Source organism: Helicoverpa armigera, chromosome 3 (genome assembly GCF_030705265.1).
Source record: "Helicoverpa armigera isolate CAAS_96S chromosome 3, ASM3070526v1, whole genome shotgun sequence".
Classification (NCBI taxonomy): domain Eukaryota; kingdom Metazoa; phylum Arthropoda; class Insecta; order Lepidoptera; family Noctuidae; genus Helicoverpa; species Helicoverpa armigera.
In genome coordinates this window covers 6,388,210-6,402,550 of record NC_087122.1, presented here as the reverse complement: position 1 = coordinate 6,402,550, position 14,341 = coordinate 6,388,210, and the positions used below count along the sequence as shown (strand labels likewise).

The following is a 14,341-nucleotide window of genomic DNA, read 5'->3' as shown; positions in this document are numbered from 1 at the left end:
GAACAAGCATGTAGTAATGCAGGTCTAAATTAAAAGCCTTTTATTGATGCACAAACTTTATTTTCATATCGTTGACCACCCGAACAGAACACTAATTAACTTATTATTAATCATTGGCACATTATCACAAAGGTTGTCAATGATTTATCTATAATTTTTACATACATAGGTACTTATGATAACAATCAATAGTTTTACTCTCTGTAACTGTGATGGCAATAACAAGTCATTTTGAAACAAAATCACTTTTCCGGTGAGATCCTACTTTCGATATTAATAAGTAGATAATAAGATATATGTATTAATACTGATAAATATTAGAAAACAATTCAGATTATTCGAACTTTCATTTTTACTGAAATTAAATATTTACTGAAGATATAGCAAAATTATAACTTATGGACTAAAAATATCTTTAAGGCTTTGGTAATTGCGTGAAGATTGAAGAATAGATAATTTAAAAGAAGATTTCTTACATTACAGTACAATGCTCAGTTTTAGTTAAATTAGAACACAAATAGTAAATAATTCCTTTTTTAAAACAAGCTGGCTTCTGACTTTTAAGAAGATGAGACAAAATAAGCCAAGTAGGTGTAATTTAATATACAAGATGTTACTAAATAATAAATAATTTATAACAAACAACACATTGCAAGTTTAATATTTCTACAGGAACACAATTGAAGTTCATACGAATAGTTTTACACGGTTTGAAATTATGTAAATTATACATGCAATACACTGCAACATGAAATATGAACAGTATAAATAGCAAAATAATATTTAGGACGGCAACGGTTACAAAATTCCAATCATTTAAGTTTATGGGTTACATTAATTTTACGTGCTCTTAAATATTACTAAATTATGGCTGTGAGGCAAGCACAATCAGTATTGTTCAAAATAGCCGGCAACTGTGTAGTCACCTCGAGTTTTAATATTCGATCTTTATAACTAAGGAGGAAGTCTGAGGAACGTGTCGAGGAAAGCTTGAAATCGTGCAGGAACTTTATTCACGCTTTCATCTTAGTGTTAGAGAAACTCTGGACATTAACTGTGATGCCCAACTATCTAATACAATATGTTTTCAACAAGCTTTGCAAAACTTTCCTGACAGTAGCAGTCAAACTACTGGGAAATTGAGAACACCTTATCTCTAGGAGGTAGAGGTGGAACTCGCTTGCTCCTAACTTTCCAAGTTCCCGCTAGTTAGCTTATCAATTGTAGTAGACGCCCATACTGATCTGCGGACGACGTTTGCACAAGGCTTGCTTGGAGCTGGTGCTGTCTTGTGAACTGTCCGACATCCAGGGGCTTTGTCCCGACGAATTTCTGACCTTCCGCTTGCGAAGGCTCTCAGTGGGACCTAGCGTGGGTCTCAATAACTGTTTGAACCTAAAGGGGCCCTCCGTGTAGTCGTCATCGGAACTGAAGACTGGGGTCGCAAGTATTTCGGGCGAGTTCCGCAGTATCTTGCGCAAGTCGGACTCGGGGTCGTAGGTGGGGTTGTATGCAAGGCGCGGAGGAGGCTCCGATTTTTGAGATTTTCTTACTAGCTCGTTGATTTTATTGCTGTTGAGAAAAACATCTATTAGTATGATTCCTATTTTGCGTTAAGTATCGGTTTCGTCATTTGAAAATGGTGATGACAGATTATAATTCAAAATTTACTCTATTAAGCTTTTTAACGGCAGTATATTGGGAAATATGTATTATGTAAAAAATGTACATATGGTTTAAAAGGGAACTTTATTATGAACATCAATGCAGTCAACAGTCTAACTCTAGCGATCTACCAATAACGAACATCCATACCCATCGTTTCTGCTGTCCACAATGAATGCCGCATGTGACAGAATGAGACAGAATTAGTTTCGTTTAGGGCCAGAAGCTAGCCGATTCTAATTCCCTGTAATTTCTATGTTCCCCATGATTTCTCTGGTCCCCGTAAGCCATATGTTCTCTAGTATCTATGGGGTCCCTATGATCCCTGTATTCCATATGATCTCTGTGGTCCCTGGGCTCCCTGTAATCCCTGGAGTCCTTGTTATCCCGGTGTTCCCTGTAGTCCCTGTCGTGGGGATCGTACCTGACTAGTCCGCCGCACTGCCGGCTGCACGGCAGGTTCTGCCAGTTGTTCGCCTGCAGATGTCTGTCGTCCTGGTACATGTGACCGTTGCTTGTGGGCTGGTATCTGCGAAGATTGTGAGTACTTCAGTACTTTGACTTTAAACTTCAAGTAGTAGGTATCTCTATTGAATCACTCTAATAATGACTTTTGGTGATGAATGTTTATAGTAGCAGAACTTTTATGAAATGGCAGTTGTTCTCTTACTTGTATGTAGGTATGTATAGTTTCTGCGGAGATAGTAAACATTGCGAACAATTTTATTTTTATGTTTTATACACAGCAGCCATAAAAGTTCCTCTTATCTGAAAATACTATGATTTGATAACATTTTTATGGTGACATTAAATAAAGACGTGAATATATAGTGACTATATTACTGAAAGTAGATTTGTATTTTCATGATTTTGCTAAGATGGAAAAGTACTGTGATGTTTGATGAATCTAGTTAGCATCACACAACTTGTCAACAAACCTTGGGTTTTTGATCTCAATATCTTTCTTACAAATCAACGGTTCGTCCCATGGCCTAGCGGGACTCTCCAGGAACTCGGGCGAAGGACTTCATCCATCCCATTAGAGTAAGCATGAACAGTTGCAAATAACAATTCTAAGACTGATATTAATAAAAAATTGAGAGTATTGGTAAAATCTGTGATTGATTTAATATTTGATTAAGAAATCAAACTCAAATAACACACTCATGAAGGGGCAATTAATTAAAAGTAAACATTTGCGTTCCGCAAATCGAGTTTTCGTTTTATTACGTTTTTATTGCTATCGAAACTGAAAATTCTGATTGATGTGCAGATATTGTGTAGATATTACGACTACCTGATAGACTATAAAACTTGTGGTGTGACGCAATCGTGTTTTCATCAACAGATGAAAGGAAGATTTTTATGAACTTCTATCGTAAATAATCGAAACGGTTTTAAGACGACGACCCACAGCTGTTATATCGTAGGGTAGGTATTCGATGGTTTATAAATCCTAAGCCACTAAATGTCGACAGTAATAGAGATGCCCGGTTTTATAACGGTCTGATTAAAGAATCCTGGTTGAAGACATGCGTACGCTAGGCGAGGGTTTTATTATTTATACCTATGCCAAAAGGCATTTTATTGCCCCTTCTACTTTATTATACCTAGGTCAAGAAAACCTCCTTGTGTTTGTACTAGAAACTGGGGTTTCTAATCGTTGATCGTACCTCAGGTTTATTTTAATTATAATTTGTCCATGTTCAATGCAATCAACCCATATTGGCTCCTTATGGGTCCCTCAGTAGGGGTACATACTGGCATTCTGAGCACATGGTTACCTGGACAGCCTGCTGGCGTCGCGCTCGAGCTGCGTGGGCTGTCCGCGCAGGATGGCGGGCACGAGCGTGAAGCCGGGCGGCTGCCGGTACTCGTCCGCGCGCTGCACCTCCGCCAGCCGCACCCCGGGCTTGTTGCGCCGGAGGTTCTTGTGTACTTCTTGGTATACTGAGCACATGGTTACCTGGACAGCCTGCTGGCGTCGCGCTCGAGCTGCGTGGGCTGTCCGCGCAGGATGGCGGGCACGAGCGTGAAGCCGGGCGGCTGCCGGTACTCGTCCGCGCGCTGCACCTCCGCCAGCCGCACCCCGGGCTTGTTGCGCCGGAGGTTCTTGTGTACTTCTTGGTATACTGAGCACATGGTTACCTGGACAGCCTGCTGGCGTCGCGCTCGAGCTGCGTGGGCTGTCCGCGCAGGATGGCGGGCACGAGCGTGAAGCCGGGCGGCTGCCGGTACTCGTCCGCGCGCTGCACCTCCGCCAGCCGCACCCCGGGCTTGTTGCGCCGGAGGTTCTTGTGTACTTCTTGGTATACTGAGCACATGGTTACCTGGACAGCCTGCTGGCGTCGCGCTCGAGCTGCGTGGGCTGTCCGCGCAGGATGGCGGGCACGAGCGTGAAGCCGGGCGGCTGCCGGTACTCGTCCGCGCGCTGCACCTCCGCCAGCCGCACCCCGGGCTTGTTGCGCCGGAGGTTCTTGTGTACTTCTTGGTATACTGAGCACATGGTTACCTGGACAGCCTGCTGGCGTCGCGCTCGAGCTGCGTGGGCTGTCCGCGCAGGATGGCGGGCACGAGCGTGAAGCCGGGCGGCTGCCGGTACTCGTCCGCGCGCTGCACCTCCGCCAGCCGCACCCCGGGCTTGTTGCGCCGGAGGTTCTTGTGTACTTCTTGGTTCTTGTCGTGGACCTGAGTGGAGGAAGGTTATTTTTTAAGTTAGGTATAATTTTAGTTTAGAAAATATACTTGCTCCAAAATTTTTTGTTAAGATCTTGTCTGAAGTATATTGATTGTATATCTCGAGTCGTTTTAGGTAACAGTTTTCTGCCCTCTAGGTTAATTCGAAATGTTAGCCATACCTACATATACATTTTGATACACACTTAGAGACTGATGCAGTGTCAGCAATCATTCGACATTTGGAGTAGGTTCCAGCATCAGAAGACAGTCTCGACGAGACCGGACCACAAGCCTGGACAAGCCACACTACTAATATTGCAGTTACCTGGTCAGCGAAGGCGTGCAGCTGGTCAGCTCGCTCCTGCACGGAGTAGTGCTGCATGAGGCGCTGCGGAGCCGCGGGCGCCGCGTGTGTCGGCGGCGGCGGTGCCCGACCTGCTGCCCACTTACGACGTGCTGTGTAGCCGCGGAAGTCTGGATAAAAGAAAAAAGGTAAAAAAGATAAAAGGATAACCTACCTGTTATACTTTGATTTTGTTAATTTATACACAAAAGCTGTTGGTGTTCCTTTTACTAATAAATAAGTAAAAAGTCTGCGGGGAAAGACTAAACTTCAGCTTCAAAAATCAAAGAAGATTTCAACGAAAGTCATGGCAACAACCAAGAAATCCAGAGCATGTTAAAGCCTGTGCCTGCCGGGGCTGCGGGATTGTCCTAAAGTTAGTAGAGTTACCGTGGCCCTTGTACACACAAAGGGTTTAAGAAGGAACATGGTGGGTTTTAGACAGTAAGAGTCTGACATCATTTTTCATTTGATGATTTCCCATCAAAAACAAAAGGTCCTGGTAGTGCTGATATCAACGCAAACCAACCACTAATACTGTCATATTTAATCATTCAATGCAAATACTTACGACTTTGTATAACAACTGCTGCTTTGTTAGTATCAATGTTCTCTTTATTTCCCGACATAGTTTCATTGGTGTCGCTGTCATCTGACGTCATTCGTCTCAATACCTTTGCCTTCATCAAAGCTTTATTCTTGTTTGGGACACCTGAAGAAGAACATTTATATTATTTTCATATAATTCTTATTTTTTTTTGTAAATCACGCTTTGCAAGCGTTTGGACATTTTTGTAGATTTGTCCAGCTATTATAAAGCTAAAGAGTTTGTCCGTCTGTGTAAACGCGCTAATCTCAGGGACTACTGGTCCGATTTGGAAAATTATTTCAATGTTAAATAGCCCAATTATCGAGAGAGGTTATAGGCTATTTTTAGCCGGGTTCGTGCATAGGTTCTCATGAGATACGGGTGAAACCGCTGGCAGAGGCTAGTCTCATGTATAAATGTCCTATTTACCGGACTTATGTTGTTTCCTCTTGCTGTCCTGCTCGAGTTGGAACTCCCTGGCCAGCTGCCTCTGCCTCTCTTGCAGGCGTTTGCGAGTCAGCCAGCCGCGCACGTGCTTCTGTAGTGTTAGCACTGAGATAGCCATCTGCGCCTTCAGCCGCTGGTAGTGCCGTCGAGCTAGCCAGCCGCGGACGCAGGCTTGGACTAACACTACTTTCCTTATCTGGAGGTAATAGAAATTCTCTTTGAAGGTAAACCACATTTAAGGATAGGTTCATACTTCATACATAACATGTCAAAACGCGAGACAGAAGAATTTATAAGTCGTACATCCGTAGTCCAGCAACTTTATTACTATTTGATTCTTATTTTCTGAATAAATAGAGGCTTGTGTTTACGTTCTGCCAATAAATAAATTGGACATTGGACGACTTTGACGATAATTTCATGCTGAATCTTGTAAAGTACTTTCTTGGTCTTACCTGTTCTTCATAAATTCTTGCCAACACTTCGACGTGATAGTACTTAAGGAACACCTTGGATTTGCCGAGGGCCCAACCATCCATCTTTAGCCTTAATAACAATAGCCTGCTAGTATCACGGTTCGGCTTCACTTCCTCGTCATAACTGAATGCCAGGAACCCGTACCTGAGAATAAATATCGTAAAATTAGAAACATTCATTTCGCTGACAACGTGCAAGTTTCGTGCATGTGACATACTAACCTAGACAGAAAATCTGCAGATAAAGGAGAATCTTAACTTTTTCCATTCTATATGAATTTTTGTTTTTTCGTTGGATCAGACAGAAAAGGAAAATACTACATGAAAAAGCTTTTTTCAGAACTATTACAAAATATTGAACTCAAACTCAAACTCAACTCAAACTCAAAATCGTTTATTCAAATTAGGCTGATAAATCAGCACTTTTCGAACGTCAAAAACAAAAGACAGTCCCCAAAACGCCCGCCCTTCACCACTTCCTATGTGTTTTTGCTGGGAAGAAGAAGTGGCGCAACAAACTCCCCAGCAACACATGTCTGTCTGTAAGGTTTGAAGAACCAGAATGTATACAAAACAAGTCAAATAAAAATATCATTATCACATGATAACCATTATATAAAATTAGGAAAGAAAAAAAAATACAAACTTAACACAAGTAGGCTAGCACACAGATTTACACCCATAAAGACTAAGTAGGTACTCAAGCATTACTTATAGTCTATTAAGTGTACCTAAAGCCTCCTGTTAATAAAATAGAAATGTATTTTTAATATAAGCATAAAATCGGCGTGCCCACCCACATGCGCAGATGATTATGTTGTAGCAACACAAACAAGGTGTACCTGCCAGGACTACAGTATTATTATTTTCTCCAAAAAAAGCTAATAGAAAATCATACTATTATGAATAGTGTCAATAGCCACCAACACGACCTGGTACCGCCAGCAGCACCCGTTCACGAGTATAACGCGAGGATCAGCCATCGCCCCCTTCGCACATTTTTGAGGGAAGGGGACAACCCGACCCCCAACGCTACCGCTGGCCATACCGTCTAAGGGAGCATGACGTGCTTGCAGCTATTCAAGAAAAGTAGAATGTGTAAGAAGTACTGCAGTACTAGCAAGCCATAGAGAAACAATGCTAAGCAAAATTAAAAATCAGAATTAATGTCAGAAGTAATGTCAAACAATGTAAAAAAATATAATAAGTTAATAATTTAGTTATAGTGATAACAAGAATGAGCTGCCTTGTGTTCAACTTAGCGACCAACTATTCCTATCATTTAAATAATCATTAATGCTATAATAAGCCTTCTTTGAAAGAATTGACTTTACTTGTAATTTAAATGCATTAAACGGTAATTGTAGTAAAGTTAGAGGTAGTTTATTGTAAAAGCGGATACCGAGCCCCAAAAATGATCCATGAACCTTATGAAGTCTGTGAGTGGGTACACACAGTTTATGCTTGTTTCTAGTGTTAATACTGTGAACATCGCTTTTTTTGGTGTACAAATGAATGTTTTGCCTAATGTAGAGTATATTGGCAAAGATAAATTGTGATGCCACAGTAAGAATGCCTATTTCTTTAAAAAGCTCTCTTAGCGAATGTCTACTACCTAACCGGTATATCGCACGAACAGCTCGTTTTTGTAATACAAATATGTTTTGAATATCAGCAGCTTTGCCCCACAGAAGAATACCGTAGGACATAACGCTGTGAAAGTAGCTAAAATAGACTACTCGAGCTGTGTCTACGTCAGTGAATTGTCTTACTTTTCTGACGGCGTACGCAGCTGAGCTAAGCCTTCCCGCGAGGCTAGCTATATGCGAGCCCCACTGAAGTCTGCTATCGACTGATATACCAAGAAATACTGTGGATTTGACAGTTTCTAGAACCTCGTTACTTAATATAATATTTGGGCCTAAGTTTTTCACGTTCGGTAGAGTAAATTTAAGGCATTTTGTTTTCTTCGCATTTAAGACCAAGTTATTAGTACTAAACCAGTGTGTAACCAACGAAAGTGCACTGTTTACGTCGTCAAATTGATCCCTATTTCTGTCGACTTTAAAAATAAGTGAAGTGTCATCTGCAAACAGTACAACGTCACAGATATTCTTCAGATGGTATGGTAGATCATTAATATATACCAGGAATAAGAACGGACCTAATATTGAGCCCTGTGGCACACCTAATTGGACTGATAAACCTGATGATTTGACGCCACTGACATCTACGCATTGCACTCTGTTATTTAAATAGGATTCTATTACGCTAAGAGCTTCATTTTGGACTCCGTAATAACGTAATTTACGTAGAAGCGTATCGTGGTGCACACAATCGAATGCTTTGGAGAGATCACAGAATACTCCAATGGCATTCTGAGAGTTTTCCCACGCATTAAAAATGTGTTTTAAAAGAGCTACACCAGCATCTGTTGTCGAACGACCTTTGTGAAGCCATATTGTTCACTATGAAGGAGGCTATTAACATTGAAATATCTTTGTAACTGCTTGAGTACTAATTTTCGAATATTTTACTAAAAGCGGGTAAGATGGATATGGGTCTAAAATTATTTACATCCTTCTTATCGCCTGATTTAAATAAAGGAATGACTTTACTTAGTTTCATTAGGTCGGGAAAACTCCGGTTTCAATACATTTATTAAATGTGATAGCAAGATAGGGGCAACAATGTCGATAATATTCTTTAATAGTTTAATGGAAATGCCCCAATAGTCACCACTGTTTTTAAGTTCAGCGAATTAAAACGTTAATAACATCAATTGGCGTTATTTGCTCAAAACTAAAAATAGCGTCACACTTTGGGACACTATTATGCAGGAGATTCTCAGCGTCCGTAGCAGAAGAACTCAAGGAGCGAGTCGTAGTTAAAGGTATGCTAGCAAAGAACTCATTAAATGCCATGGCTACGTCAGCCGCATTACTAATACGTTTATTATCAGCGACTATTTCTAATTTATTCTCAATATTTGTCGATTTTCCAGTTTCCTGATTAATAATTTTCCAAGTAGTCTTTACTTTATTAGAAGAATTTTTTATTGTATTACTTAAATATTTTGCTTTAGCAACATTACAAATTTGTTTAAATAATTTTGAATATTTTCTAACATAATCTAAGAACGGAGTATCAAACCTGTACATTTTCATACCGTATAACTCGTAAAGCCTCGCTCGACTTTTGTAAATACCTTCAGTAGCCCATTTATTAAAGTTGGCAGAGGTAGCATTGACAGTCATGGTTTTAGTCTTAAACGTGGAATTGAATTCCTTTTCTACAACATCAAAGAGTGATCCATACATGACATTAGGATCTTCATTTGCAAGAATAGAAGGTTTAAGTTTTTTGTTTATATTACTTTTAAATCTACTACATCGACTAGCTGTAACAGGCCTGCATTCAATTTTAAATGGCTTTTTGTGGATTACCATGGGAAAACAAGCACTTTGTCCGCAATGGTCAGACGTCAGGTTATTAAGAAGCATACAACTTGAGGCTGCACAATCACAAAAAATATTATCAAGGCAAGTTGAAGAAGTGGCCGTGATTCTAGTAGGTTCAAAAAACAAATTGACTAAGTTATAAGATCTAAATAGGTTTACGAGTCTAATACTTAATGGAGAATCTACCTCTAATATATTTACGTTAAAATCTCCGCATATTATTTTACGTTTATTATTAGATTTCAATTTATTAAACAAGTCTTCTATAACTGACTCGAATATGTTGAAATCACCTGTGGGGGGGCGGTATACGCAAATTATAACATATCGCTCAAGTTCTACACAAGACAACTCGATAGTGCGCTCGACAGAAAGATTAACCAGATCCTGTCGTTGTTTACATTTTAACTCGTTAGAAACTAATATTAAAGATCCACCTCGTATGGCATTCTTCCTTACAAACGCACTTTGTACAGTATATTTGCTATCATTTAAAAACAATATTTCGGGTTCTTTTAACCAATGTTCAGTCAAACATAAGACATGAACATTAAAACCTTCCAAAAACAAACTTAACTCTAACTCCTTGCCAGATAAGCCCTGCATGTTTTGATGTACAAGATTCAAAACATTTGACTCACCTGTTGTCGTGCCTAATAGTTTAAACTAGTAGGCATATCAATAAGAATGTTAGTAGTATTACTAACAATATCCGGAGGTACATGACAAGTACCTGTGTCTATGTGTATATTATATGCTAAAAGATTAGCAATGTGTCGTCTACAGCTAGGTGGCAAATACATAGAATATTCAGATAATTGAAATCTATTATCAAACTGATTAACATCAAAAATTGAAATAGAGTCAAGACGGTTAGTCCTATTGTACATTAACATATTTAGATTGAAAATGTGCCTATTCTGTTCCTCAGTCAAACTGTAAGAGTAAGGTAAGGCACCTATTATGAATTTACATTTATTTATTTCACTTAAATGTAGAACAAGACTAATGCAATCTATAATATCTTTTTTTGTAACATTAAAGCTATCTCCATAAAGCAATATTATAGTAGAATAGGGGATTAGCTTTGTCAATTTAATAGTATTTATTAAGTGGCTAAAACTGGCACCAGGTAAACAATTATTAATTACATATTGTTGCGAACACTGATTAAATATACTACCTGATCCTTGACCAAATTTGTCAGAAAAAATGTATGTAACACTTTTATTTATAACTGTAATAGAATCAGAATCATGGGTGACAGCCACTTGAGTCACCTGTGGTGCCGGTTTAACTGACTGGGGCTCAGGTGTCGGGGAGCAAGTACAACTACAGGAAAGGTTATTTGTCAATGACTCATACCTCTCTGCATTGCACCTCACTATGTCTGCCAGCTCACAGGCCTCTTGCATGCGCTTACTCAAATCCTGTTGTGAAGCTTCATATTTGTGGAAAATATCCCTAAGACAAATTTCTTTAATATGAAGTTCCTCCTGTAAGCGCTGAATTTCAGTGTCATGAAACGACCTACATACGTCTAATTCTGATTGACAAAGTTCTAAATCACTTATTAAACTAATGTTTGAAACTTATTTTTTTGATTTCTTATTGAAACAAAACACTTACCTCTTCAAGAACTCTTCAAACGAAAGTCGGTGGGAAAATCCAGTTTGCCTTATCCTAATTGTCTCCAAGACTCCCGTGTAGCGAAGTTGTTTCAATATTTTCGCGGAGTCGAAGTGTTTGGGGGAACGCGAGTCGTTGGGCTTGAGGCAGCGCACGAACTGAGGGGTGCCGCTCACCATCTTCTGCAGCAGCTCCATCAGCGAGTACCTGAAGTATGTTGACACCGTCTGCTGAGCTCGTGATTGAGATGCTAGGCCGCGACTGTTGAAGCGCTCCTGGAAATATTGTGATATTGCTTAACTTATTTGCAATTAAACGTAGTAATGTTTTATGCAACAGAAACTTTTACCTTTTTTCTATCTGCATATTTAGAAATTTATAGCACTTTTTGTTGTAATTTTATAACTCAAGAATGGGCTCATGTAACAAAACCAATAGATGGTTTACGTGAAGTTTGCATAAAATCGGACGAGCGAATCTTTAGCACATTTAATTTCATTTTTATGTTAGTTTCTCATATTTTCTTGTTCACACTTACCCTAACTTCACTAGATGTTGGACTCTCTAGGCTCCTAGAATCCATATCTCCTTGTAATGGCGAATACAAGTTGCCAGTCTTAGTAATAGGACACTGGAACAGGAACCTGATGATGTCGTACTGACTCTGTCTCATCAGCTGAACTACTTCGGGCGGGAGGAAGTTGCGGTTCTTCTCTAAGAAGCCGTCAGCTTGGTAGACCACGCGGCCCGCGAAGTGATGGACGGCGAAGCAAATAGCGTCAGACTTTGGACGGACGTAGTATTTGCTTTTGATGTTACTGTGGAACTTTTCTGTAATCACATATATCTTACGTTAAGTTTATAGTTTTTTTTTTTGGAAAACTGTTGTTGTGCAAAATGTTAACGTACCAATGAGACTTCTATCAGTAGCCCTCGGGAATCGACTCTCCTCGTCTAACAACGCCAGCATCCCCATCGGCCTCGACAGCAACATGTCCAACACTGGTCGGTTATCAGAGAACTCCACCAGGTCCACTGGAACTCCTTCAGCCATGTATTCCTGCTGCTCCCAGGTGAATATGTGTTGGTTGAAGTAGTACTGGATTTGTTCGTTAGCGATGTTGATGCATAGCTGCTCGAACGAGTTGTTGTTGAAGTTCTCGAAACCGAAGATGTCGAGTATGCCGATGGAGAGTTGTTCGTTTCTGAAAATTTAAATGTAATGATTAATTTAGATCTGATAATATTAACTCTAAAAATAATTATGGAAATTCATTTATAAGTTTCCCAGCACACATTTATAAATGATACATAATTATTGCATATTTTTTAAAGAAACACAGTCAGAGAAGATTCAGAGGGGAAGCGGTCATGCTACAATTACTTAAATAGTAGGATAAGTTACATTACTTGTGCCATGTAGATTTATACGTAATTTGTATGTGTACTTACACAGTCGGCCTATTCTGGCAGAGCAGCGCGTTGATCCTCTCGACGATGCGGTCGAAGGCGCGCGCGTAGAGGCCGCGCGCGGTGGCGTCGCGCGCCACGCCCGCCTCGCCCGGCGAGCTGCGCCGCGCGATCGTCTCGCCGCGCGCCACCACGCTGCTGCTCGTCAGGCACTCGCGCAGGTCCTGCGTCTCCACGCCCAGCAGGCATGATGCTGGGGATAGGAAAGACAAGAGTTTTGATACGAAGGTAAAGGAGATCTTAGTTTATGTAAGATATTTCAATGATGGTGATGTGAATAAGAATGATATTTAAAAATACTTCTGCGTTGTAAATATTAGGTTAATTTGCAAGACCAAAGTTGAGTTTTACTTCAACTTTAAAGTTTAGTTGAAGAACTTCAAATTTTATTTTGCTGTGACCTACAGGATCCACAATTGTACCTACCTAGCTCTTAGCCAAATTGTAGCACCTACTGTATACATTGAGGAATACAAATAAATAATATGAATATGAATTGACAACCAATTGCATTGCAAGCAAATGTTATGTACCGTACTGAGTAAATGGTGTGTCATCTGGTGTCATTAAACTTGAATAAATTACCCGCTTTTGGTGGATAAAATGGAGATCCACTATAATTCTTACAAAAAGATAATTAGCAAAAAAGTCTCGAATGTCGTCTAGACACTAAAAATAAAGTAAACTACGAAAACAAAGCACCGTGTCTCCTGGCATCAGATAAACGGCCTCATTATAAAGTCGTAAGGCGGTCATTAGTTACCTCTGTGCAGCGGCGCGGTGTCGATGATCGTCGCCTTGTTGTCCGTATTGTCTTCGCCCGCGGTTTCACCGAACTCTATGTCACCGAGGTGCAGGATGGCTGCCAACATCTTGTACAGTACTAGAACCTCTTCCTCTTGGAAACCGACAACCTGGAATGTTATTGTGATGCTCAGTTATTTTGTTTTGCAATTTTTTATGGAGTCGTTACGGGTAGTCAGAAGCCAGTAAGTCTGACACCAGTCTAACCAAGGGGTATTGGGTTGCCCGGGTAACTGGGTTGAGGGGGTCAGATAAGGCAGTCGCTCCTTGTAGGTAGAGCACTGGTACTCAGCTACATCCGGTTAGACTGGAAGCCGACCCCAACATAGTTTGGGAAAAAGGCTCGGAGGATGATGGAATTTTTTATGGAGCAGAAAAGTTTTGAATCTTCATATTTCGAGTACTTTGTAAGGAAGTTTGCCCATGAATTTACATAGGTTTCAAAAACAACTCAGCATATAATTATCACGTATAGATAGATATTAGGGTGCGTCCACATCTGGCGAATGCGCCGCGAATGCGCAGCACGCGAGCCGATCGCGAGCTGTCCGCGAGCTGCGCGCGTGCATTTTTGTTCGTGCGCCGCTTCTGCGCCGCCCGCGCGCAGCTCGCGCGCGACCTAAGCGCCGCACGCGAGCGGCGCGCAGGCGGCGCGCTACGTCTGCCATCTTCGATAGTACTGAGCCAATATACGGAACTGTAAGGGCGAGAACTGATTGCGCGCAGATCGCGCGCTCTATACGAGCCTTGCGTGAGTTGCGCTAAAGAGGCGCACCGA

At 40.7% G+C, this 14,341-nt stretch overlaps 2 protein-coding genes across 3 annotated transcripts in view; both read right to left on the bottom strand.

Moving 5' to 3' along the window:
- The window catches only part of LOC110374071 (guanylate kinase), a 124,701-nt gene that overhangs the window by 22,653 nt on the left and 87,707 nt on the right, over window positions 1-14,341 (bottom strand). The gene's annotated exons all lie outside the window — the stretch shown is intronic.
- The window catches only part of LOC110374064 (myosin-IIIa), a 37,475-nt gene continuing 23,172 nt past the window's right edge, over window positions 39-14,341 (bottom strand). Inside the window, exons 10-22 of one of the 2 annotated variants that reach the window (XM_064043562.1) lie at window positions 13,523-13,673; window positions 12,742-12,952; window positions 12,199-12,494; window positions 11,828-12,120; window positions 11,290-11,564; window positions 6,179-6,344; window positions 5,706-5,919; window positions 5,259-5,399; window positions 4,670-4,818; window positions 4,178-4,353; window positions 2,604-2,690; window positions 2,090-2,194; window positions 39-1,572 (exon numbers count right to left, since the gene is read on the bottom strand). In XM_064043562.1, the coding sequence (XP_063899632.1) occupies window positions 1,218-1,572; window positions 2,090-2,194; window positions 2,604-2,690; window positions 4,178-4,353; window positions 4,670-4,818; window positions 5,259-5,399; window positions 5,706-5,919; window positions 6,179-6,344; window positions 11,290-11,564; window positions 11,828-12,120; window positions 12,199-12,494; window positions 12,742-12,952; window positions 13,523-13,673 (2,619 nt within the window). In that variant the 3' untranslated portion in view covers window positions 39-1,217. Of the gene's footprint in view, window positions 1,573-2,089; window positions 2,195-2,603; window positions 2,691-3,621; window positions 4,354-4,669; window positions 4,819-5,258; window positions 5,400-5,705; window positions 5,920-6,178; window positions 6,345-11,289; window positions 11,565-11,827; window positions 12,121-12,198; window positions 12,495-12,741; window positions 12,953-13,522; window positions 13,674-14,341 lie in introns of those variants that run through there. The other variant, XM_064043561.1, reaches the window with a different exon arrangement.